Source organism: Pseudorca crassidens, chromosome 5 (genome assembly GCF_039906515.1).
Source record: "Pseudorca crassidens isolate mPseCra1 chromosome 5, mPseCra1.hap1, whole genome shotgun sequence".
NCBI classification, from domain to species: domain Eukaryota; kingdom Metazoa; phylum Chordata; class Mammalia; order Artiodactyla; family Delphinidae; genus Pseudorca; species Pseudorca crassidens.
In genome coordinates this window covers 66,399,251-66,422,220 of record NC_090300.1, presented here as the reverse complement: position 1 = coordinate 66,422,220, position 22,970 = coordinate 66,399,251, and the positions used below count along the sequence as shown (strand labels likewise).

General features: G+C 45.1%; 1 protein-coding gene across 6 annotated transcripts in view; it reads left to right on the top strand.

The window, feature by feature from the left end:
* ABCC5 (ATP binding cassette subfamily C member 5) overlaps nt 1–22,970 on the top strand; it is an 88,151-nt gene that overhangs the window by 49,601 nt on the left and 15,580 nt on the right. For 5 of the 6 annotated variants that reach the window (XM_067738227.1, XM_067738226.1, XM_067738228.1 and 2 more), the window contains 12 exons: nt 1,359–1,562; nt 2,440–2,583; nt 4,997–5,099; nt 7,847–8,031; nt 8,659–8,805; nt 9,107–9,236; nt 10,722–10,875; nt 10,967–11,095; nt 13,925–14,111; nt 15,822–15,911; nt 18,457–18,646; nt 22,400–22,559. In XM_067738227.1, coding sequence (XP_067594328.1) covers nt 1,359–1,562; nt 2,440–2,583; nt 4,997–5,099; nt 7,847–8,031; nt 8,659–8,805; nt 9,107–9,236; nt 10,722–10,875; nt 10,967–11,095; nt 13,925–14,111; nt 15,822–15,911; nt 18,457–18,646; nt 22,400–22,559 — 1,823 coding nt within the window. Of the gene's footprint in view, nt 1–1,358; nt 1,563–2,439; nt 2,584–4,996; nt 5,100–7,846; nt 8,032–8,658; nt 8,806–9,106; nt 9,237–10,721; nt 10,876–10,966; nt 11,096–13,924; nt 14,112–15,821; nt 15,912–18,456; nt 18,647–22,399; nt 22,560–22,970 lie in introns of those variants that run through there. The other variant, XM_067738231.1, reaches the window with a different exon arrangement.

The following is a 22,970-nucleotide window of genomic DNA, read 5'->3' as shown; positions in this document are numbered from 1 at the left end:
TGCACCACCAGGGAAGCCCCTACCCTATTCATTTTTAAAACCAAAGTCAAGCATGTGCTTGTTGAGCTTCTTCCCCTGAACTTCATTCTGCCAACTTCCTTACTCACACATGGTTTCTAGAGAGGCCTCTCCCTCTAGAAAGAAAGAGTCCTTAGCACAAACCCGCCTTTCTTTGCTTCTCTGCCCTGGAACAGTTCCCAGAGGCTTGTCTTTGGAACTGGCTAGTGCCTTCAGTGTTGACACTCACCTCCCATGACCTGTCCTGGAGGTCTCCGGGGCTGACTCTTTTATTCAGCTGACTTCAGTTTAAGCCCTCAAACCAGATTTGAATGGTTTGATTAGTTAACTGGTTCTCAGATCCTGGTCCCCTGATTAGCAGCAAATCAGTAGCATCACTGCAGATTCTCAGCCACACCCAAGACCTACTGAATCCAAGACTCTAAGGGTGGGGCTCCACAATATGTTTTAACAAGCCCTGCAGGTAATTCTCATACATGTTCTTATTTGAAAACCTCTGAATTAATTGAATTTTTTTTAGATAAGATTTTTTTAAAAATACAGAGCCAGTTGCCGTTTGACAATTGATTTTTTTTCATTCGTTTATTTAGTAATATTTATTAAGTGCTTGTTATATGCCGGCTGCATGTGCAGAAGCTGCTGGGGGCACTGGGAATATAAAAGAAAAGGACAATAGTCTGTGTCCTCAAAAAGCTTACAATCGAGAGAGACATCCCGACAAATAGGCACAAAATAGGCTGATGAAAGAGTCCCCTTTCTTTTGGGTGTTAGTGGAGAGGGGGAGGGGAGACTTCACAGAGGAGAGGACGCCAGAACTGAGCAGACACAGTATAGGAGAAGGCATGACAGTGGTGGTGTGTGTTCATAATAGACACACAATTGAAAATGCTCAGATCCCAGGGTATGGAAGGGGGATTGACACTGGAGGCTGAGAGTTGCTGGGAAACCAGGTGGTAAAGGGCCTGCCTTGTCTGCCATATTTGGGGGCTTAGATTATGTTCTTTAGGACTAAGCAAGGGTGGGACATGGTCAGCTTTGTGTTTTGGAAAGGTCTTTCTGCCCATGGAGAATGGATTGTAGCGGGGCATCAAGAGGGCGTGTCGAGGCTCAGATACAGGATTGGTTAGGAGCCAGATGGTGGTGGGAGGGGAGGAGGCATCCGGGCTGATGCCCCCCCAGTTCTGTGTGGGCCCTGGAGGACATGGCAGCACTTCATCCAGGTGGGGAAGTGAAGAGAAGAAGCTGGTTTGGGTGGGGGAGATGTGAGGTGACTGGGGTGATCACTGAGCATTGTTCTGGACTTGAGCTGGAGGCTTCCCGTGCTTTCTGGGCTCCTGTAGATTGGCGAGCGCGGAGCCAACCTGAGTGGTGGGCAGCGCCAGAGGATCAGCCTCGCCCGGGCCTTGTATAGTGACCGAGACATCTACATCCTGGATGACCCCCTCAGTGCCTTAGATGCCCATGTGGGCAACCACATCTTCAACAGTGCTATCCAGAAGCACCTCAAGTCGAAGACGGTTCTGTTCATTACCCACCAGTTACAGGTATGGTGCTTCCTTCCCCAGGCTCCCCACCTTGGCTTGAGAAATCAGAAACAGGGAGGTGGGCTTGGTCCAGGTACCTTTGTGGGGCTCCTAGAGGTCCCTGGAATCACGAGTGTTCACTTGTTCAGCAAATAGCCCCCTGTCCCATTGTACTAATAAAGCTTGTTATATCAGATGGCCATCTGAGTCAGAGATCCTTGGAGCATGTTAGCTTCTGCATGTAAATCAGTAAGTAAAAGGGCTGAGAGGAGTAGACTGAAAATGGAGTTTGGGTATGAGACAGTTTGGAAAGGGTTGTGTTAACATCTATGCGCGAGTGGGAACTGTTTAGGGAAAACAAGTTCTTCTCCCTCTGTCGTTCCATGACCAGCAGCCACTTCAGAGAGCAGCTCAAGGATGTTACCATCCGCTTTGCATATGTTGTCAAGTCTGGGGGGCTAAGCCCCCATTCTGCCGCAGAAAGACTGTAATTATATGTACTTCTGAGCGCAGGGAAGGGATGTGAGGTTTAATGCAGGCCTTTGTGTGGCTTCATCAGCAGATTTATGTCAAAAATTAGAGGAACTGGTTTTTGAACTACATCACGAGGCAGGACAAACTAAAGCAGGGGTTCTCAGTCTCAGCACAGTGGGGTTTGGGAGCCAGAGAGCTCCCTCTTGTCGGGGGCTTGTCCTGTGCATCCCTGGCCTCTATCCACCAGATGGCCGTAGTACCCCCTCCCCCCCAACCGTAACAACCAAAAATGTCTCCAGATATTACGAAGTATCCTCTGGGGGGCTTGTTCACCTCCAGATGAGAACCGCTGAACTGAGGTCTAGGCGTTTGGATGTATTCGCACAAGTATCAGCCACGCTGTTGTCCCTGTCTTTGTCTCCAGTACCTGGCTGACTGTGATGAAGTGATCTTCATGAAAGAGGGCTGTATTACAGAAAGAGGCACCCACGAGGAACTGATGAATCTAAATGGTGATTATGCTACCATTTTTAATAACCTGTTGCTGGGAGAGACACCCCCAGTTGAGGTAAGATTCGTGGTGTGTGTGTGTGTGTGTGTCTTTCCAGCAAGAGAGATAGGACCGTAGTGAGTGATGGAGAAATCTCAGCTGAACTCATTGTCCGTGTCTTGTTGGCAGGGGCCCTGTTCTCTGGTGACCAGACTGCTGTGCTTTAGTCCGCATACTGGTTCTATTCTGCGAGGGCAGGGTTGTGGGGTTAGAGAACTGAGGTCTTCTGTCACTGAGAGTTTATCAGCAAGGCAATGACAAGGAGAAGGACGTGGGCTCAGTGTGTGCTGCTGTTCAGTCATAACTTAGCTTCCTAAACTCCATCAAATCCTGACTGAAACATTAGGAAGCTCCTTTCTTAATAATCAAATGAATAAGTTGGCAGAGAAGAGACATTAAATACTGCATACATTTGAAAATTATCTATGGTGTCTTGGCTGCCGACTTGGCACTCATTAACTAGTACCAGCTGTGTCCCAATTCCTGGATTAGGCACTTTATAGCTGTCATCCTGTTCAGCCATTTTAACAGAGCTCTGCGGCCAGATACGATTATCCTCCACTTGTACAGCTGAGGAAACGGGGGCTCAGAAGGGTTAAACAGCCTGCTGGAAAGGTCAGTTTGACTCCAAAGTGCTGCGCTGCCGGGCCTCCTGCAGCAACACGGAAAGCTGGCCGCCCGTTCTGGGCTCTGAGTTAGGCAAAGACAAGGGCGTGCGTAGAGCTGGCTCTCATATTGACCTTTTTATCCTCTGGTCGCCTTGGGTCCTAGGAGTTCACTCAGGCTGGGCTAAAAGCCGCTTCTTAGCTACTAGGTCATTTTGATGTTGAGTAGGATGAAAGCAAAAAGTTATTGGGACCTTTTCTGGGACTCTTATTTCAGTGTTTGGGTATCATCCTGTTTGATTTCAGGTTCAGTACAACTCATTGTTCATGATGTGTTTTAGGCCTTTTGATATAACTCTGACATTGCGAGTGTCATCAGTAACTGCTATAGAGACACCTGATCCAGATTTGGATTTTATGATCTCTCCCTGTGACTCTCACGGTGCTTTGGGCTCTTCAGATCATTTCCTCCTCACTGTACACATGGAGGGGAAAATGAGAGGGAGAGAAGCTAAAACATGAAATGTCCAAGGAGCAAAGGAATATCGAGAGGGAGCATGTTGAGTGAAGGAGCGTGCTTTCAGTATATCACTTCACTTTCCTGAGCCTCAGTTTCCTCATCTTAAAAATGGGGGTGGCACCTGCCTCTTTGAGTTGGTGCATTTGAAATAATATGTAATGTTCTTATACCAGTCAGTGGTCAACAAATAGTAATTTTCTCTTTAGAGAGTGCATTTATTCATGCACCGTGGTAAATACAAAATTTAGAGTCCTATCTTATGTTCCAGATGTGGCTCTAAATTTTATATTATTTTCTGATGTTTTTTTCACTGTCAATTTTAAAAATCTAGTTGGAGCGCAAACTGGGGTCATGAGGCTGACAGTGACATAGAATTAAATGTAATAAACCATGTATAGAGAATTTCCTGTATAAAGATATAAGAGGAACTTGGAAAGGAGAACATTAAGTAGTTTCTATTATCTCAGGTTCAATTTGATGAATGTTTCGTAAGTCCCAGCGTGCCCCATTATGGGCAGTTCTGGGTGCTGGGCCCTGTGTAGGTTATAACCATGAGTGAGATGTCATCTCTGTCCTTGAGAGACTCGCAGTCTTCTAGGGAAGACCAATACTCTTATGCTCGTACATATGTAACAACATATGTACATATGTAACAACACCAGGTCACATATGTAGCAACATGCTGTGAAAGTACTAACAAGTGCCTGGGAGAACAGGGGAGGGTGAACTCTATTCTAGAGGAGTGTTAAGTTGCCTCAGGGAGAATTAAGATTTGAATCCATCTGAATGGGGACAACTGTGATTGAGTTGGGTGAGGAGAGGAACATCCCAAGTGAAGAACCAGGTGGGTAAAAGTCTAGAAGTGGGAAATGGCAGTGTGATGTGAGGCACGGACAGGCTAGGGCCAGAATGTGGAGGTGCTGCAAAAGCAGGCTGAGAAGCGGAAGTTTATCCCATGGTAGATCTGTGATTTGATTTAGTGATGTGGGGATCAGAGATGGACAGAATGGAAGTGACCCCAGCTCAGATACTCTGGACAAGTTGGAATGGATGAGAACAGCATAAAGGCTACTGTGTTCGGCGTTTAGGTCTTCAGTTACTTTGGGGAGAGCAGTGTCAGTGGAATGGTAGGAACCCAGCTTAAAGATTTAAGGAGTTGGGGAGGTTACAGAAGTTAACTTTTAAGAAGTTGGATGTGTCTCTTTTCAATAAGAGCTCGATGGATGTTTCGCTAACGTGTCCTTTGGACATTTGTCTGAATGGCCATATCATTGATGATGGAGACACTTTTTTTTTTTTTTTTAAGATTAATTCTAAAAAGGAAACCAGTGGTTCACAGAAGAAAACACAAGACAAGTGTCCTAAAACAGGGTCAGTAAAGAAGGAGAAAGCAGTGAAGCCAGAGGAAGGTAATGAACTTTTTTGAGATTTGTCATTAAAGTTTTTTTTGGTTTTTATTTTCCACTGAAGCATTTTATTTGCACATACGTATTACATCCCTAGAAAAAGGATCCCATGGTTTTCCCTCCGGTGTGTTTTCACACACTTGCTTTTTCATGGTCCATGATGCTAGATGAGGTTGTCAGTATAATGAAACCAAACTGACAGGATGGGACCTGCCATGTTTCTACATCTTGTGTTGCCCATCAAATCTAGAGGGGGCTTCCCTGGTGGCGCAGTGGTTGAGAGTCCGCCTGCCGATGCAGGGGACACAGGTTCGTGCCCCGGTCCACATGCCGCGGAGCAGCTAGGCCCGTGAGCCATGGCCGCTGAGCCTGCGCGTCCAGAGCCTATGCTCCACAACGGGAGAGGACACAACAGTGAGAGGCCCGCGTACCGCAAAAAAAAAAAAAAAAAAAAAAAAAGTTTATCAGAAATTACGCCATGTGGTAATTCATGCTGTTTAATAGCATTGTGTGTTGTAGAGCGCCTGGCCTTATATTTCTAGAATACCAGATTTTTGTATGATTGTTGGGAGACCATGAGGCACTTGGTGTTTTCTTAAGCTGAGCAAGGCAACAAGAATGTCCTTTAATCCTATGCCCTCTTTTCCTCTGCAGGGTGGGGTGAGGTGTAGGTAGTCATAGCTGAGTCATCTTGACTAAGCAAAAATTGAATCGTGGGTTCACCTCTGCTCTTTAAAAGTCATGCCAACCAATGCAGAGGCATGCCAGCTTTAAGAATGCCTACATCCTCAGAACCTCTCCTGTTACAATGATACACTCCTCTGCTTGTCCCAAGCAGACTGCAGCAGGGCTGTGGTGAAGAGTTACAGCCAAGGTTTTTCCTACTTGATTTTCCTATCCAGAGTCCTTGGTCCTGTTTTTTAAACCCTTTATCTTATCAACTGAAACAAATCTTGGGAGTTAGAAAAGCTATATGCAATACCTTAGGCATTTTCACTTTTGTGAACTTGAAGCTGCATATCAGTTTGCAAAGCATAAGAATAATAATAAATAAAAATGCAGTCCTGTTTTAAAGTTCTTTCTGTTGTGTCACCTCCTCACCTGACGTGTTGAATCCAGGACCTTTCCTGGGTTTGCCACTGCTTTTTTCATTTCCTTGTTCTTAAAGCATTTGGCGTTAGGAGGTGACCATCCTGATTTACCACTCCCTGCCTCTTGTCTTTCTTTCAATTAGCCACATATGAGCTTTTGAATTCCGGTGTGAATTGAGATGCCTTACTCTCTCACACACAAAGCAAACACAGCACAGAAGCCTGAGACATCTGTCAGTTCCTGCCACAGACAGTATAAAAAAAATAGAATGTCTTTAGGGGACATTTGTCCTTATTTACATAGCCACTAACCTGGAGACTCACATCGCAAAGTGCTCAAGGCATGTGTTGCTTGTTCCAAGGTAATTACACATCATATATGATAAAGGGGAGAGGCTGCTTCCTGTGGGGATGTTTCTCTGTATTCTCCTGTCAGCATCAATCACCTGACCAGCCCACGGAGCCCCTAGGAAATATCCTGGAATCTTTTCTCTCCTCCCACAGTCAGTCACGCCGTCCTACTGAATTTACCTCCTGAAACTCCGTCCCCATTGCCATGACCCTGGTTCTGGCCTTTATCATCTACCCAGACTGTTACAGCTGCCTCCTTTTAAATCTGTCCTCCACACGAACAGCAGAGAGATCTAGTTAAAAACCAGCCAACTCACTTTCCTGCTTGAGGCCTTTCAGTGGCCTCCCAATGTCAAAGCCGCATTTTCTAATCTTTTTCTTGATTTGGCACACACAGAAAAACGCCACTATTTCTTTGAGCCCCTGGGATGCATGGTAGAGGCTGCCTGAGGTGGCTGGTCTGGCCATCCCAGGCCCATCTAGTGCACAGCAGGGCCAGGGAGTCAAATCTCTACACCCCTGTAGCCCATTCTCTTGAGGAGTTCTTGTCTGAAGGATAAAGTTCAAATGCCTTTATCCCCTGACCAGAGCCTCCTTAATCAGCCTTATCTCCTGCCACTCCTTAGGCACACAGAATGTTCCAGCCACACTGAATTGGATATCTGTGTATACCGATTTGCTGTTTCCCCACACCTGTGCCCATCATTTCCCCATCTGGCCAACTCTGGCTTACCTTTCAAGACATGGTATGGGGAATTCCCTGACGTGTCCACTGCTGAGGCCCTGGGTTCAATTCTTGGTCAGGGAACTAAGATCGCACAAGCCACGTGGCACGGCCAAAAAAATAAATAAATAACGCAATATGGACTGCATAGGAAGTCTTCCGGGAAAACGCCCTGCTAAGCCCCTCACAGCTCCCGCAAGTAGGTTATGTGCATTTCCTGGATGTTCCCATGCTGCCCTGCAAATAGCTCTAGCGTTGGAGTTCGCACATTTTATTATAATTATTTATTTATTTACCTGTTTGTCCTACTAGACTGTGGAAGGATGATCTGAGCCAGATCTCCAGGGCAGGGACCTGGTCTTAATCTTCGTTACCGCTCCAGGACCTCATCCTGGGCCTGGTTCATAGTTAGTGCTTAGTAAATGTTACATGGATAAATAAATGCTCCTGATGAAGGGGAAATAATTCTCATCTAGAGCTCTGTGAAACTGTAGGCTCCCTTTGATTCTGCTGTTCTACAGGTGACTTAGTTTTGAAAAGCAGCCTTTCCTTTCTGAGTTCACGTTTCTCTTTTCCTTACCTAGGGCAGCTTGTGCAAATGGAAGAGAAGGGGCAGGGTTCCGTGCCCTGGTCAGTATATGGTGTCTACATCCAGGCTGCTGGGGGCCCCTTGGCATTCCTGGTCATTCTGTCCCTTTTCATGCTGAACGTGGGCAGTACCGCCTTTAGCAACTGGTGGTTGAGTTACTGGATCAAGCAAGGAAGTGGGGTAAGGTTCCTCATTAATGGGAAAATTATACGTCTCATAAAGTGGCCATCTCTCCATAGTCCCTGTCTCTCCTTAGGGAAACTGTTCTAGTTTTCAGTTAAAAGAAGCAATGAACAAAGATTACCCAGGATAAGATCTTGATGAGTCTCTAATGTAACCTCAGCAGATAATTGCTCCCTGACCAACTCACGGAGCAATAGAGCTTATCAGTAGCAAACTGTAGGCTGCCTGCTCTTGTCCTTAGAAAAGAGAGAGGGGGCTTCCCTGGTGGCGCAGTGGTTGAGAGTCCGCCTGCCGATGCAGGGGACACGGGTTCGTGCCCCGGTCCGGGAAGATCCCACATGCCGTGGAGCGGCTGGGCCCGTGAGCCATGGCCGCTGAGCCTGCGCGTCCAGAGCCTGTGCTCTGCAACGGGAGAGGCCACAACAGTGAGAGGCCCACGTACCGCAAAAAAAAAAAAAAAAGAAAGAAAAGAGAGAGGGAGCAGGGCAAAGTCTGCCTTGTGTCTGCCTCAACCAGGTCCCAGAGTTTTTATCCTGTACCCTCCCTTGAGCCAAGAATGGCCCTGATGCGGGGTTCTTGGCAGTCCCTGGGAGTCTTGCCTCACAGACCCTTGCCTCCAAACAGAACACCACGGTGACTCAGGAAAACAGGACATCTGTGAGCAGCAGCATGAAGGACAATCCTCTCATGCAGTACTATGCCAGCATCTACGCCCTCTCCATGGCAGTCATGCTGATCCTGAAAGCCATTCGCGGAGTGGTCTTTGTCAAGGTATGCACTGGTGGGGGCCTCTGCTCCTCCTCTCCCCAGAGGCTGCGTGGTTAGGATTCCTCCTGGCATCCCTCAGGTGTACTCTGAGTCGGGGAGCTCCTTTAAAGCAGGATGGCCCTCTCCGAAGTGACCTGCATCCCATGAGCCTCAGCTTTTTCCTATTAGCCACCTCCCTCCTCCACGACCATTCGCCCTTCTCCGGCTTTGGGCATCGATGTCCCGTGGAGCTGCGACCCTGTGGAGTGGGAGCTGAGCCTGCCTGAGTCCCGGATCTCTGATCACGCTGTGCTCTGCCCCTCAGGGCACATTGCGAGCCTCCTCCCGGCTCCACGACGAGCTTTTCCGAAGGATCCTTCGAAGCCCTATGAAGTTTTTTGACACTACCCCCACTGGGAGGATTCTCAACAGGTTTTCCAAAGACATGGATGAAGGTATTTCTCACTGCTCCTCTCTGTTGTGCTCTGGAGCACGGTGGCTGTCGATGTTTGCGTCAGGAACATTTTAGTTTTGGCATTTTCTCCACATTGCAAACTCTTTAGGCTAAGGACCTATCTGCTTTTTCACCTTTTGTCTGAGTTCTTATTTGATCTTATTTAAACTGAAAACCAGTTCAGAGCACTGAGTTAGCGTAGAGGCTTTGGACAGGGGCATCTCAGAGTCCAAAACACATATTTACTTGTGGGTAGTGCATAGGTTCCTGGACACCTATAACCTCTGACAGGTTTGCTGGATGCTGGATGCCTCATGGGCTGTGCCAGCACCAGAACTTAAATACAGTTGACCCTTGAACGACAGGTTGGCTGAATCCGCAGATATGGAAATACGGATGAGGAACCATATAGATGGAGGGCTGACTGTAAGTTCTATGTGGACCTTTGACTGTACAGAGGGTCTGTGTCCCTAACCCCTACGTTGTTCAAGGGTCAACTATACTCCCGTAGCCCATAATGATAGTGATGCTGCCTGACATTTATTGAGGGCTTACTGTGTACTGAATATTCTATATGCGTTATCCTAATCCTCACAGCAGCCCTATGAGGTGTGGATATCGTTTCATCCACTGAATACACGGAAAAGCTGATGCCTAGAAAGGTTAAATAACTTGCTGAAGATCACACAGCTATTAAATAACAAGCTGGGAATTGAGCCCAGATCTTTTTGACCCCAGAGCTAATGTTTTTATCTACTGTACTGTGTTGCCTCCATAGAAGGAGTTTGTTTCCGATGTTGATAGGCCAGTGTAAAGCCATGGCCAGAGGTCACAAGGGATCAAAACCGTCACTGATACACAGAACAGTGCTACACATGTGCATGACATGATCCCATTTCTGTTAAACACACAGACAAATGGAAAAAAGATTGAAAAAAAAATCAGTGGTATCAACATGTCTCAGATTTGCATGAAAATAGGCGGGGGGAGGAGATGTTCAAAAAACGGTGAAGAAAATGTTGATAACTGTTGGAGGTTCTATACTCTTTCAACTTTTGTGTATGTTTAAAATTTTCCATGATGAAAAATTTCTTAAATGTTAGCGGCAGTTCATTGATATTGGTAAGAATAAAGACTATGTTTATTTAAGTTTTTTGCATATTTATTTTCCAAATATTTTACAACAAGCATATATTACTTTGCAAAGTGGAAGAAATGTTTAAAGGGGTTGGGCAGCATAGTGAACCAAAAAGAAGGCACAGGGGAGAAAGGTCACTTAAATGCTCTTGGGATAAGAAAAATTAGAGCAACCAGGTTTCCAGATTTTTCTTTGATCAGACTGTTTAAAAGGCAAAAATCATAACTTTCAGATAGGGATTTTAGGGAGCCTCTTTTTGTTTTTTAAAAATTGGGAGAAATTTAAAATTCCATTTTCCCGGTTTGTGGATCCCAGCATCTGACACGTGTTCCTTTACGGTTTCCCCAGTCGATGTGCGCCTGCCGTTCCAGGCTGAGATGTTCATCCAGAACGTCATCCTTGTGTTCTTCTGTGTTGGAATGATCGCGGGAGTTTTCCCGTGGTTCCTTGTGGCAGTGGGGCCCCTCATCATCCTCTTTTCAATTCTGCACATTGTCTCCAGGTAAACAGGAAGTCTTCATGTCTTCCAGGGCAAAGGATGAAGCCAGAGTTGCTAGTCTACCCCTCTGACACAGAACACATTCTCTCTCCAGGGTTCTGATCCGAGAGCTGAAGCGTCTGGACAATATCACGCAGTCACCTTTCCTCTCCCACATCACATCCAGCATACAGGGCCTTGCCACCATCCATGCCTACAACAAAGGGCAGGAATTTCTGCACAGGTTAGTTCAATGGGGGCCCGAGGGCTCAATGGGGAGCCAGCATCTCAGCATTTAATGAGAGTTTAAGAAGCCTTTCAAGGTCAGAATTCCGGATTATAAAGCTCATTACTAAGAGTATTAGTAATTTAATGATCTCTGGTTAAGATTCACTTGCTTGGTGGAACTCCCTTCTGAGCAAATGGGAAGACAAAAACATAGATTTGGAGTCTGCTAGCTTTCAGTTCTGAATGGCTATATTTGATGGAGTTTTGCTTTTTTTTTTAAATTAATTTATTTTATTTATTTATTTTTGGCTGCATTGGTTCTTCTCTGCTGCGCGTGGGCTTTCTCTAGTTGTGGAGAGCGGGGGTTACTCTTTGTTGTGGTGCACGTGCTTCTCATAGCAGTGGCTTCTCTTGTTGTTTTGTTTTGTTTTGCTGTTTTTGGAATGGTTACTTTTATTTTTTTAATTTTTATTTTATAAATTTATTTATTTTATTTTTGGCTGTGCTGGGTCTTTGTTGCTGTGTGCAGGCTTTCTCTAGTTGCAGTGAGTGGGGGCTACTCTTTGTTGCAGTGCACAGACTTCTCATTGTGGTGGCTTCTATTGTTGCAGAGCACGGGCTCTAGGCACGCGGGCTTCAGTAGTTGTGGCATGTGGGCTTCAGTAGTTGTGGCTCGCAGGCTTCAGTAGTTGTGGCTCACAGGCTCTAGAGCGCAGGGTCAGCAGTTGTGGCGCACGGGCTTAGTTGCTCTGCGGCATGTGGGATCTTCCCAGACCAGGGCTCAAAACCATGTCCCCTGCATTAGCAGTTGGATTCTTAACCACTGTGTCACCAGGGAGGTCCGCGGTGGCTTCTCTTGTTGTGGTGGATTCTCTTGTTGCGGTGGATTCTCTTGTTGCAGAGCACAGTCTCTAGGATCATGGGCTTCAGTAGTTGTGGCATGCAGGCTCAGTAGTTGTGGCTCACGGGCTCTAGGGCGCAGGATCAGTAGTTGTGGCTCGCGGGCTCATTAGTTGTGGCACACGGGCTTAGTTGCTCTGCAGCATGTGGGATCTTCCCAGACCAGGGATCGAATCCGTGCCCCCTGCATTGACAGGTAGATTGTTAACCACCTCACCAGGGAAGTCCCAGAGTTTTGCTTTTTATTATTATTATTTTTTCTTTTTACTTTTTTATCTTCTGAACAGTAAAAGACATTCATTGATATTAGACTGACATTTTATTTAGCTGTTGAATATTGTTTGTATGAGAAATTTATGTACATATATAGTCATTGTGGAGATTTGTGTTAACAAGAGATTGAATTAGACTAAAGGTCATTCAGTAGAGGACTGGTTAAATAAGCTGTGTTGTCCCCATGTGGTGGAATATGATATGGCCCCTAAAAAGAATGAGACTGCTCTCTAGGTACTGATAATGAATGATCTCCAAGGTATATTAGTGAAAGAGCAAGGTACAGATGGGCGGGTATTGTGTGCTCCTTTTAATTATGTGTCTGTATCTGTAACATTTAGAATATCTCTGAAAGGACACATAAGAAACTAATAGTTGCCACTGGAAAGGGGAACTGAGTAGTTGGAGGAGGGCAGGAGAAAGACCAACTTTTTAGGATAAAACCTTTTGTACCTTGTGAATATTCTGTCCTGTAGAGTATATCATTCATTCCAAAATTAAGTAATTAATGTTAAAAAGGAACTCTAAAATAGGAAGGGTTAGTTAAACAATTCAGAAAAATGCATCCTAACTTTAAGTGAAAAAAGTGAAATATGCTGACCGTGTACGTGTGTATGTACATACCCACAGAAGTGTGAGTGCATTGAAAAAAATGCTGGGAGTAAATGCAGCAGAATATTAACTCTGGTTTTAGCTGAGTGGTGAGAGTACTGGAATTTTACAGTTTCCTCTTTTATTGCATTTTCTTAATTTTCTCTAAAGTGCACATATCTTATTGTAAGGAGGGTAGTGATTTTTTTTAAAGCAAAGCGCATTTGCCCACCCAGATCTCCCACTCTGGAGTTCTAATTGTGTGTAGGTGCCAGACTTTCAGGTGGGGCGTGATCTACTCTCTAAGCCCCCTGGTGACAGTGGTGTGTTGCTCCTGCAGTGACAGATTGTCTAGGTCTTTTTGCTCTGGTTTAAATCACTGCTCCTGGTTCTTTGCTCCATGGCCTTGGGAAACAAGTGTGTCAGCAGGCAATTTCCACTTTCCGTCCAAGGTTTTCTTTTTTTCTGGTCTTGTGCCATTTCTGCAGTTTACCTTTGTAACCTCTCTTTCTTTGAGGAAATGACCCCTGACCTAAAACATTTTTCTAAAGCTTAAGCAGGGCTTCCCTGGTGGCGCAGTGGTTGAGAGTCCGCCTGCCGATGCAGGGGACACGGGTTCGTGCCCCGGTCTGGGAGGATCCCACATGCTGTGGAGCGGCTAGGCCCGTGAGCCATGGCCGCTGAGCCTGCGCGTCCGGAGCCTGTGCTCCGCAACGGGAGAGGCCACAACAGTGAGAGGCCCGCGTACCGCAAAAAAAAATAAAATCAAATAAAGCTTAAGCAGCCTCTTTATTTGGTCTCCTTCCCTCCTGCTTTCCCTACGCTTTAGAAGTAGGTATCTTTCCCTAGCATCTTTAACACGTTTCTTTGAAAGGGTAAAACTAGAAAACCCTCGTGTCCTCCTGTCTGTGGAGCCTGGAATACTCTGCACTCCTTAAGTTTCCATCTCACACTCCTGGTTACAAACAGTAGTACTTCAGTATTAGCCCTCCACCCAGCACTCACCAGAGCTTTGGCATCCTCCATGCCCAGGGTTGTGTGGTACTTTATTTGCCTATTAGGTGTTCTGTCTTCCTCACAGGTACCAGGAGCTACTGGATAACAACCAGAGACCCTTCTTCTTGTTCACGTGTGCGATGCGGTGGCTGGCAGTGCGGCTAGACCTGATCAGCATTGCCCTGATCACCACCACCGGGCTGATGATTGTTCTCATGCATGGGCAGATTCCCCCGGCCTACGCGGGGCTTGCCATCTCCTATGCTGTCCAGGTTAGTCTCTGGGATGGGGGCGTCCTCTTGCTCGTATGTTGGCCTAGGAGAGAGCTGGTAGGGGGCTCTACCCTAAGCCATTGTTTTACTTCCGACTCCTAGAGCTTTTCCCCGTCTGCTTTGGCAGTAACACTCTGGACTGGTATACAGTCAGCCCTCCACATCCACATGTTCCACATCCATAGATTCAACTAACTGCAGATCAAAAGTATTTGGGGGGAGAAATTTCTGGAAAGTTCCATAAAGCAAAACTGAATTTACTGTAGGTGGGCAACTATTTATTTTTGCCCAACTATTTTCTACATTGTATTTATAACTATTTACATAGTATTTACGTTGTATTAGGTATAATAAGTAATCTAGAGATGACTTAAAGGATACAGGAGGATGTGTATAGTTTATATGCAAATACTATGCCATTTTATATAAGGGACTTGAGCGTCCGTGGATTTTTTTTATTGGCGGGAGTCCTGGAACCAATCCCTCATGGATACTGAAGGTTGACTGTATAGGAATAAAGGGATTTAACTCTGTTGCATTTGTCTATGAAATAGGTGCTATTTTTTTCTTAAATAAATATGATTTTGAAAATGGTTTCTTAATTGTAGGTTTCTGTCTTCACTACCCTTTCATCTCTGGCCTCTTCCTAATCTTCTAAGAAATATATATCAATACATTTCTCCTGTGTGTTTTATTTTCAGGCCCCTGATTTTCCCAATACTGTTACATATGTAAACCCTTCTGGCTCCTAGGAATGGTTGAAGGTCTTCAAATAGATCAAAGAACAATTGGGAACTTGAGCACTGACTAGATATTTGAAGATGTTAAAGAATTGTTACTAACTTTTTAAGATGTGACAATGGTTGTTTTTAAGGAGTCTTTATATTTTAGAGAGATATAAGCTGAAATATTTATGGGTGAAATGATAGCCTATATGGGATTTGATTCCAGATAATACGGAAGGATGGGGTGGTATAGATGAAACAATATTGGCTGTAAGTTGATAATTTTTTAAGTTGGATGTTTGATACATGGGAGTTCATTATACTTTCCTCTCTATTCTTGTATACGTTTGACATTTTTCTATATTGGAAAGATAAAAATAAGTAGCCAGAAGAAACCTAAGAAGAGATACGTATCTTCACAGATACCCAAAGATATTTGTCCATGTTATGCAGACTTCCTTGATTATTAGAGGTGGGGGGAGAATCTGTGTTTTATGTATGCTGTGTTTCAGAGTCCTCAGTCTGAGGCACACAGGGGCTCTGCATTCAGTTTTGGCCCAGCCTCATTTCTCTTATTTGACCTTGCTGGAAGCATTCTCACTGCTGCGCAGAGCTTGATATAATCTCCATTTGTTGTGACTACTACATCAGGTGTAGATGCAAGTATGAAGCACAGCAGTTATTCAGCTACAGTTGAATTACTGGAAATGTAAAGACGGGCGGAAAGCCCTCAGATACAGGAAAGTTAGTGCCAGCAGTACCAGAACGCCACCTGCACTCACTGAGCATTGCAGTTGATTGGGTGCTATTAGGCATTGTCTTAAATATTTAGAGAATGATTCGGTCCCTAAAATCAGCTGCTGCATGTGCCCAGTTAGTTCTTGTAACTTGAGTTGTGATCCCTTAGATGAAGGAGGTTTTCTGGCGTTGGCCTGGTGTGTATTAACAGTAAATTCTCTCTTGGATTCTTGTTTTCCGTTGTCAGTTAACAGGACTGTTCCAGTTTACTGTCAGACTGGCATCTGAGACAGAAGCTCGCTTCACCTCAGTTGAGAGGATCAACCACTACATCAAGGTCAGGCTGCTACAGGCCTTTTGCTACAATCTGACTTTTCATGGAGCAGTTTTACCCTTTTACAGCCTCGAGTGAATGTCCCAGGAGGATGCTTGTTTTCTCTGCCTTATCTTGTCCCACAGGAGAGGCAGCGGTCTCTCCAGCATGTGTGGAGTGGAGAAGAGAATATCTTAAGATTATCTAAATATATTTGTGAATTGTGCCTGATTGAGAACCTATGTTCATCAGCTAATTTCCAAAGCATTCCTTTTATTTATTTATTTATTTATTTTGGCTGCACCGGGTCTTAGTTGCGGTGTGCAGCCTTCTTAGTTGTGGCATGCGGACTTCTTAGTTGCGGCGTGCATGTGGGATCTAGTTCCCTGACCAGGGATCAAACCCCGGGCCCCCTGCATTGGGAGCATGGAGTCTTACCCACTGGACCACCAGGGCAGTCCCCAAAGTATTACTAATCTCATTAATTCAGTTAAGCTGACTAATGTAACATTTTCCTTACACTATTTAAAACCATGTATTATTTCAAGTCTTAGTCTAGTTTACTTGTTCTTAACCAGGGAAGGCCATCAGAATCCCATATGGAGCTTGAGGCAAAGACTAACACGGGCCTCATCTCTGAAGATTCTGATGCAATAGGTCTGGGATAGGACCCAGACTTCTGACGTTTTAAAAGCTACGTAGCTAATTCTAAACTGCATTCACAGTTCAGAAACCAGTTAATGAGTTGGTACTGAGATGATCTAACTCTTCCCACCTTTCCCCAGTAACCCTTGCAGCCCTGCCATGGGGCAGTGTCTTGCTGGTGTCATAGTTGGAACTCGAAAACAGTTGTCTGTAGAGAGAAGCAGAGTCCTGAGTAGTTAGGATTCTCAATTTAATCTATTTCTCAGGAGTTACCTATTTTGTGAACAGCCCAGAGACTTTATTAGCATTTATATCGTTATTTACAGATAATGAATACATTCCAAGTTCCAACTAGAACGTTGACTTACAAACATAGTTTTACAAAACTAGCCTTTCACTGAGAACAAGTATATTATGTAAACTGCATTTTCTAGTAGAGACATGCCCTGCTGATTTATTTTGTCAATGAACCTCATCAGTCGTAGGGTATTTCTTAAACTCATAAATGATTGTTATCAGAAAGAATGGCGGATGGCTATCTGATAAATCTGCTAAAGGCCATTCTTCATGTTTATACATGAGTCTCTTGGCCCAGTGCTCTGGTCTGTGGACAATTTGTGGGTGTACTTGTGGGTGTGTAGTGTTTATTGATTTAATATCACTATTGGTGTGAGTCTCTTGCTGGAAAGGTCAGGGTGATGGTCAGCCGTGGTACAGAGTATACTCTGCACAAACCAGTCATATTCCTGAGGACTGGATCCCCACTGCCAGTCCCCAACCTGGATGCCTGTCCCAACACGGAGTTTTAGACTTCAGTCTCCACCCCCGCCTGCCAGAACACTGCAGTCTTTGGCCATTGCTTCCCTATGAGGCTATAAGCTCCATGACTAGTCACCAGAGAGTTTTAAAGCATCGTGAAGTGTGACTGTTGATGACAAAAATTATCCAATGGTTGTATTAAACACAGCATTTTAAAGCTAGAATGGATTTCCAAAATCATCTAATCTATTCCCCACAATTTGCAGATGAGAAACTAAGACGAAGAGTGAAGAAGTGATATGTCTGAGTCACGCAGCTATTAGTGGTGGAGTTTGGAGTAGAGTCTGTCTCTCCTGGACTGACTGAGAAGGCAGGATGCCAGGGTCTCATTAATGTTCCATAAATGTACTTTCCCTCCTTTGGGTTCAGCCCAGTGGTTTTCAAATGATGGAACCCTGTTTCAAGAGGAATATTTTCAAAAAATTCCAATAAAAACTGCTGTGCTTGAAGAGGGATGGAAGGCTTCATGCCTCACATTGGTCTCCAAGGAAGTGTTTTTTGGTTTTTTGTTTTTTTTGGCTGCATTGGGTCTTTGTTGCTGTGCGGCTTTCTCTAGTTGAGTCGAGCGGGGGCTCCTCTTCGTTGCCGTGCGCGGGCTTCTCATTGCGGTGGCTTCTCTTATTGCGGAGCACGGGCTCTAGGCAGTCGGGCTTCAGTAGTTGTGGTGCACGGGCTCAGTAGTTGTGGTGCACGGGCTTAGTTGCTCCACGGCATGTAGGATCTTCCCAGACCAGGGCTCGAACCCGTGTCCCCTGCATTGGCAGGTGGATTCTTAACCACTGCACCACCAGGGGAGTCCCTCCAAGGAGGTTTTGGGGAAGAATTCCTTATGGCAGAAGGCAGTTTGAAAGCCACTGCCCTTCCCGAGCTGCTGCTTAGTAGCCGTTGTAAACTGCTAAGTGTAGAGACCACTGTACTTTGTCTCTGTCTAGTTTACTGGTGATGAGCATTCACTGCCAGGGGTCTCTTTCTCAGCAAGGGAACAGAGCGGCAGCTTTCTCTGTGTGGTTGCTTTGGGTGTCCTGGTTCTACTTCTCTGTGACAAGGTCTTGCAGCTCCCCCGGAATCTATAGTCAGTCTAAACCAGCCACTTCTGTCTCCCCAGACTCTTTCCTTGGAAGCACCTGCCAGAATTAAGAACAAGTCTCCCTCCTCTGACTGGCCACAGGAAGGAGAGGTCACCTTTGAGAATGCAGAGATGAGGTACCAAGAAAATCTCCCCCTGGTCTTGAAGAAAGTGTCCTTCACCATCAAACCTAAGGAGAAGATTGGCATCGTGGGACGGACAGGATCGGGTAAGGATGTCCTCTCTGGAGAAACATTTGAACCTACCAGAATCAAGTCTGGGGCCCATGATTTCCTGTTTATTGAATACCAGTCTCATCCCTTCATATCAGATTCCTGTTAGATGAGCAGTTAGTGTCTCGGTCTCTGAAACCACTTTTCTAGGCTTATTTTCAACGCTGCTTTCATAACATTTAATGCTTTCTCTAATCATAGAAGTATACATTCTCAATGCAGAACACTTGGAACATATAGCAAAGTACAAAAGGGGAAAGGCGCCCATAGCTCCATTACCCAGAGATAATTACTGCTGACATTTTGGTGGATATCTTGTTAGGCTTTTTCTATCAACAAATGTGTTTACAAAAATGAGGTCCTTTTATACACACTGTTTCATGGCCTGCTTTTAAAATTACCGAACATTTTCCATGTCAGTTAATATTCTATGACATGATTTCTATGCAGCATTATATAAAATTCTATTTTATGGATGTACTATCATTTATATTAACCCTGCTCCAATTGAAGGGCATTGAGGTTGTTGTCAATTTTTCACTATTATGAATAGCACTGCAGTGAACATCCTTATTTCTGTGAAGTCAAAATATACAAAAAATTTAAGGTCTTTGTGATGTGTTACCTGTATAGCCTCATATTTATCAGAAGCCAGCATCATTCTAAGTGAGGAACCTATGTTCCTTTGAAGACAAATTATTTTCTTGATCTGACATCAGTTGCAAATAGAGACTAGGCCTTCATTTTAGGCATTTAATTTCACTCTTGTTCTTAGAAATGTGTTACTATATGCCCCTTAGATTTCTAGAGTCAAGACTTGAATAATGTGTTTCTTTCCCTCTTTCCTTCCTGAATAACATTTCAAGATTGAGTCTCGTCTTCTTTCATTAACCTGTTTACCCTTGTGTAAGAGGTCTCTCTGAGTCACTTCTCATTAGCTTTCTGAGTTCCATGCTTCCTTGGCATCAAAACTCTTTTAGCTTTTTTTTTCTTGCCATTAAAAAAAAGTCTTTTTGAGACAATTTACTTTAAAGAACCTGCTAAGCAGAAAAGAAAAAGCTGCTTCCTCTTTGAAGGAATTATTGCATGTCAAAACAAGGTACTGCCTCTAGGCTTGTGCATTGGAAAGAGAATACCCAGCCAAGGAGGGTGAATGTCCCCACGGCTCTTACTTTGCTTTCTCCCTCGAATTCCCTCTGCTACATTGGCCCCCAGGGGTGCACTGCTCCCCTGAAAGTTCTGACTGACCTCCCTTCCTGTGATTTCCCTTTAACACAGGTAAGACAGACCGAAATTTTCACCAGGACTTTATTAAACCATGAGTAGTGACAGATGAGACATAAACAGAAATAAAATAATTATAAATAGCCCGACTTACAAAGTCTAAACTGTAATCCTAATAAGCTTCTTCTGAGACTATGTCATAGGCCCTGGCTCTCTACCATGGTTGTAACCACTGTGAGGACCTCATTGCCTTTTTTACCAGCACGTTCCATCAGTACAAAGGTAGTCTAGTCTCAGATCTTTTGTTAAAGTGGAACAACTTAACCTGTTTAATTGAGCGCCATTCCTTCCTCAGCTTAAATCTTGAACCACTGCTACGGCACTGGGGAGGGCCTCCACCTCCTCCCTTCTACCTGGGAGGGACCACTAACCAGATCCTCCAGTCCTGAAAAAGCCAGTTCCAGGAAGAGAGGTCTCATCAAGAACTGTCCTGCTACATGGACTCAGGTTTCCCAACTCGTCTCTGGTAGATGGACCTGAGGACTCCTGCCTTAGGGAGATGGACGTTCTGGGTTCCCACAGGTTGTCTGACGGGGGTCAAATCTCAACAGCAGGACTGTGGCTGCAAACATTGGGGTGAGGCAGGTATTTGTGCCCTCACTGACCTCTGAATAGACAGTCACAAGGCTGCCATGAGAGGTCTTTCAGAACATGGAGCCAGAGGAGGGGAGGAGGGTCAAGAACGGGGAAAACTGCTCTAACAGATGAAAACCTGTGGTTCTACATCTAACTATCTACCATTCTGACTTGCAGAATGGTAGATAGATAGGACTATGTCAAACCTTTTTTTTTGGTGGGGTAGAACACTGAGCTTTTAAAAATATTTATATCTTTTTGACAAAGTAGTTTCCGTTCTGAGAATCCGTTTCAAGGAAATCGTCTGAGATAGGAGCAGTTTGAGCACTGACCAGGTTGCCATAGCATTAGTATAGTAAGTTTTAAATAAACTACATGTGCAATGTTAGAGGACTGATTAAATAAGTAAGAGTACAGCCACATGATGGAATTTGTTGCAGCCACTAAAACTTTGTCTCGAAAAGGTAATAATATGATTGAGTGCTTGCTAGGTAATGTTAAGAGGGAAAAGCAGTTACAATATTATTTCTCTGGTATGATCTCAACTCTGAGGAAAAAACTAAAAGTAAATGTGTCCAAAAAAAAAAAAAGCAGTAATGAGATTATGGGAGATTGATGTTAAATCTGCTTGAATTACTTGAATCATTTTTTAAATGAAGAGTCAATTAAGGGACTTCTCTGGTGGCGCAGTGGTTAAGAATCCACCTGCCAATGCAGGGGGACACGGGTTCGATTCCTGGTCCAGGAAGATCCCACATGCTGTGGAGCAACTAGGCCCTCGTGCCACAACTACTGATCCCATGCGCCACAACTACTGAAGCCCACGTGCCACAACTACTGAAGCCCATGTGCCCTAAAACCTGCATGCCACAACTACTGAGCCTGCACGCCACAACTACTGAAGCCCACCCGCTCTAGGGCCCAAGTGCCGCAACTACTGAGCCCGCGTGCTGCAACTACTGAAGCCCTTGCACCTAGAGCCCATGCTCCACAACAAGAGAAGCCACCACAATGAGAAGCCCGCGCACCGCAACGAAGAGTAGCCCCTGCTTGCCACAACTAGAGAAAGCCTGCACACAGGAACGAAGACCCAATGTAGCCAAAAAAAAGAGTCAATTAAGCAAAGCTGTTCTGCTTATCACTGTGATACTGAACTCACTATTTTATCCCCCAAACCTGCTTTTCTACCGCATTTTCCTATTGTGGTAGAGAATCTATAGCCACTCATTTTCTCAAGCCCAAACCACCTTCCCTTGTGTGTTTAGCCGGGAACTTCTTCCATTTCCCAGCTGCCACAGTGATGCAAGGCCTGGCCTTGTTTCTCTCTCAGCTAAGATAAGGGGACAGAAGAGAGAGAAAACAGCTTGTCCTCTGACTTGCCACTAGCTCCTTGCTGTCTGTTCTCACTTTGCCTGAGAAGCATTAACCCTGTGTACCTGTTCCTAAGGTGAAAAGGAGGAGTTTCTCCATTTTACTCTCATGAGAGTATAACGGTCCCTCCCACTCCTTCTTAGGCTGGAGCTGTGTGATGTAAATGTATATGCTTGGTAGCTCAGGAAAGTTAATTGTTTTTGGGGGGTTTTTTTTTGGCTGCACCATGCAGCATGTGGGATCTTAGTTCCCCAACCAGGGATCAAGCCCGTGCCCCCTGCAGTGGAAACGTGGATTCTTAACCACTGGACTGCCAGGGAAGTCCCAGGAAAGTTCATTGGTTTTGGTTTTGGTTTTTGTTTCTGGCTATCATTTTATACATTACCTGAGTTAATCAGTTGAAATAATGATTGAACAGAAATAGAAAAATAGATGAGGTTGCCCTGAGAATAAACCAGTTTTGTCTTCACAGAATTTGCTAATTGAATGACTTTTCTGCCCGTCTTCTGACTCATCAGGGAAGTCCTCTCTGGGCATGGCCCTCTTCCGTCTGGTGGAGTTATCTGGAGGCTGTATCAAGATCGACGGAGTGAGAATCAGTGATATCGGCCTTGCTGACCTCCGGAGCAAACTCTCCATCATTCCCCAAGAGCCGGTGCTCTTCAGCGGCACTGTCAGGTGAGGAGCTCAGCACCCACATGTTTCGTGCCACATTTCAGGCCAGGTGGGCATGTTAGAGCCCCCATCGGGGACTGAGATCTAGTGGCCTCTGATCTAGCGCTTTCCCACGGCACCATGTGCTCCCCATTGCAGAAGGGGCAGCTCCAGTGTGCGAGCCACCTCATTAGCTAAGTGGGACCCAGAGGCCGTGCAGCGTGGCGGCAAGAAGTCAGAGACATCTGGACTGTGTGTCTTAGACAAGTTAACCAGGCCTAAGCTTGTTTTCTCCTCCATGAAATGGGGATACTACTAAGCCCTATTGTTGTGAAGGTTGAATAAATTTGTGCAAATTTTATACAAGCACAGAGGCTGGCAAAGGGTGAGCATCCTTTACATGGTAGCAGCCATCATCGTCCTCCCCGTGCTGTA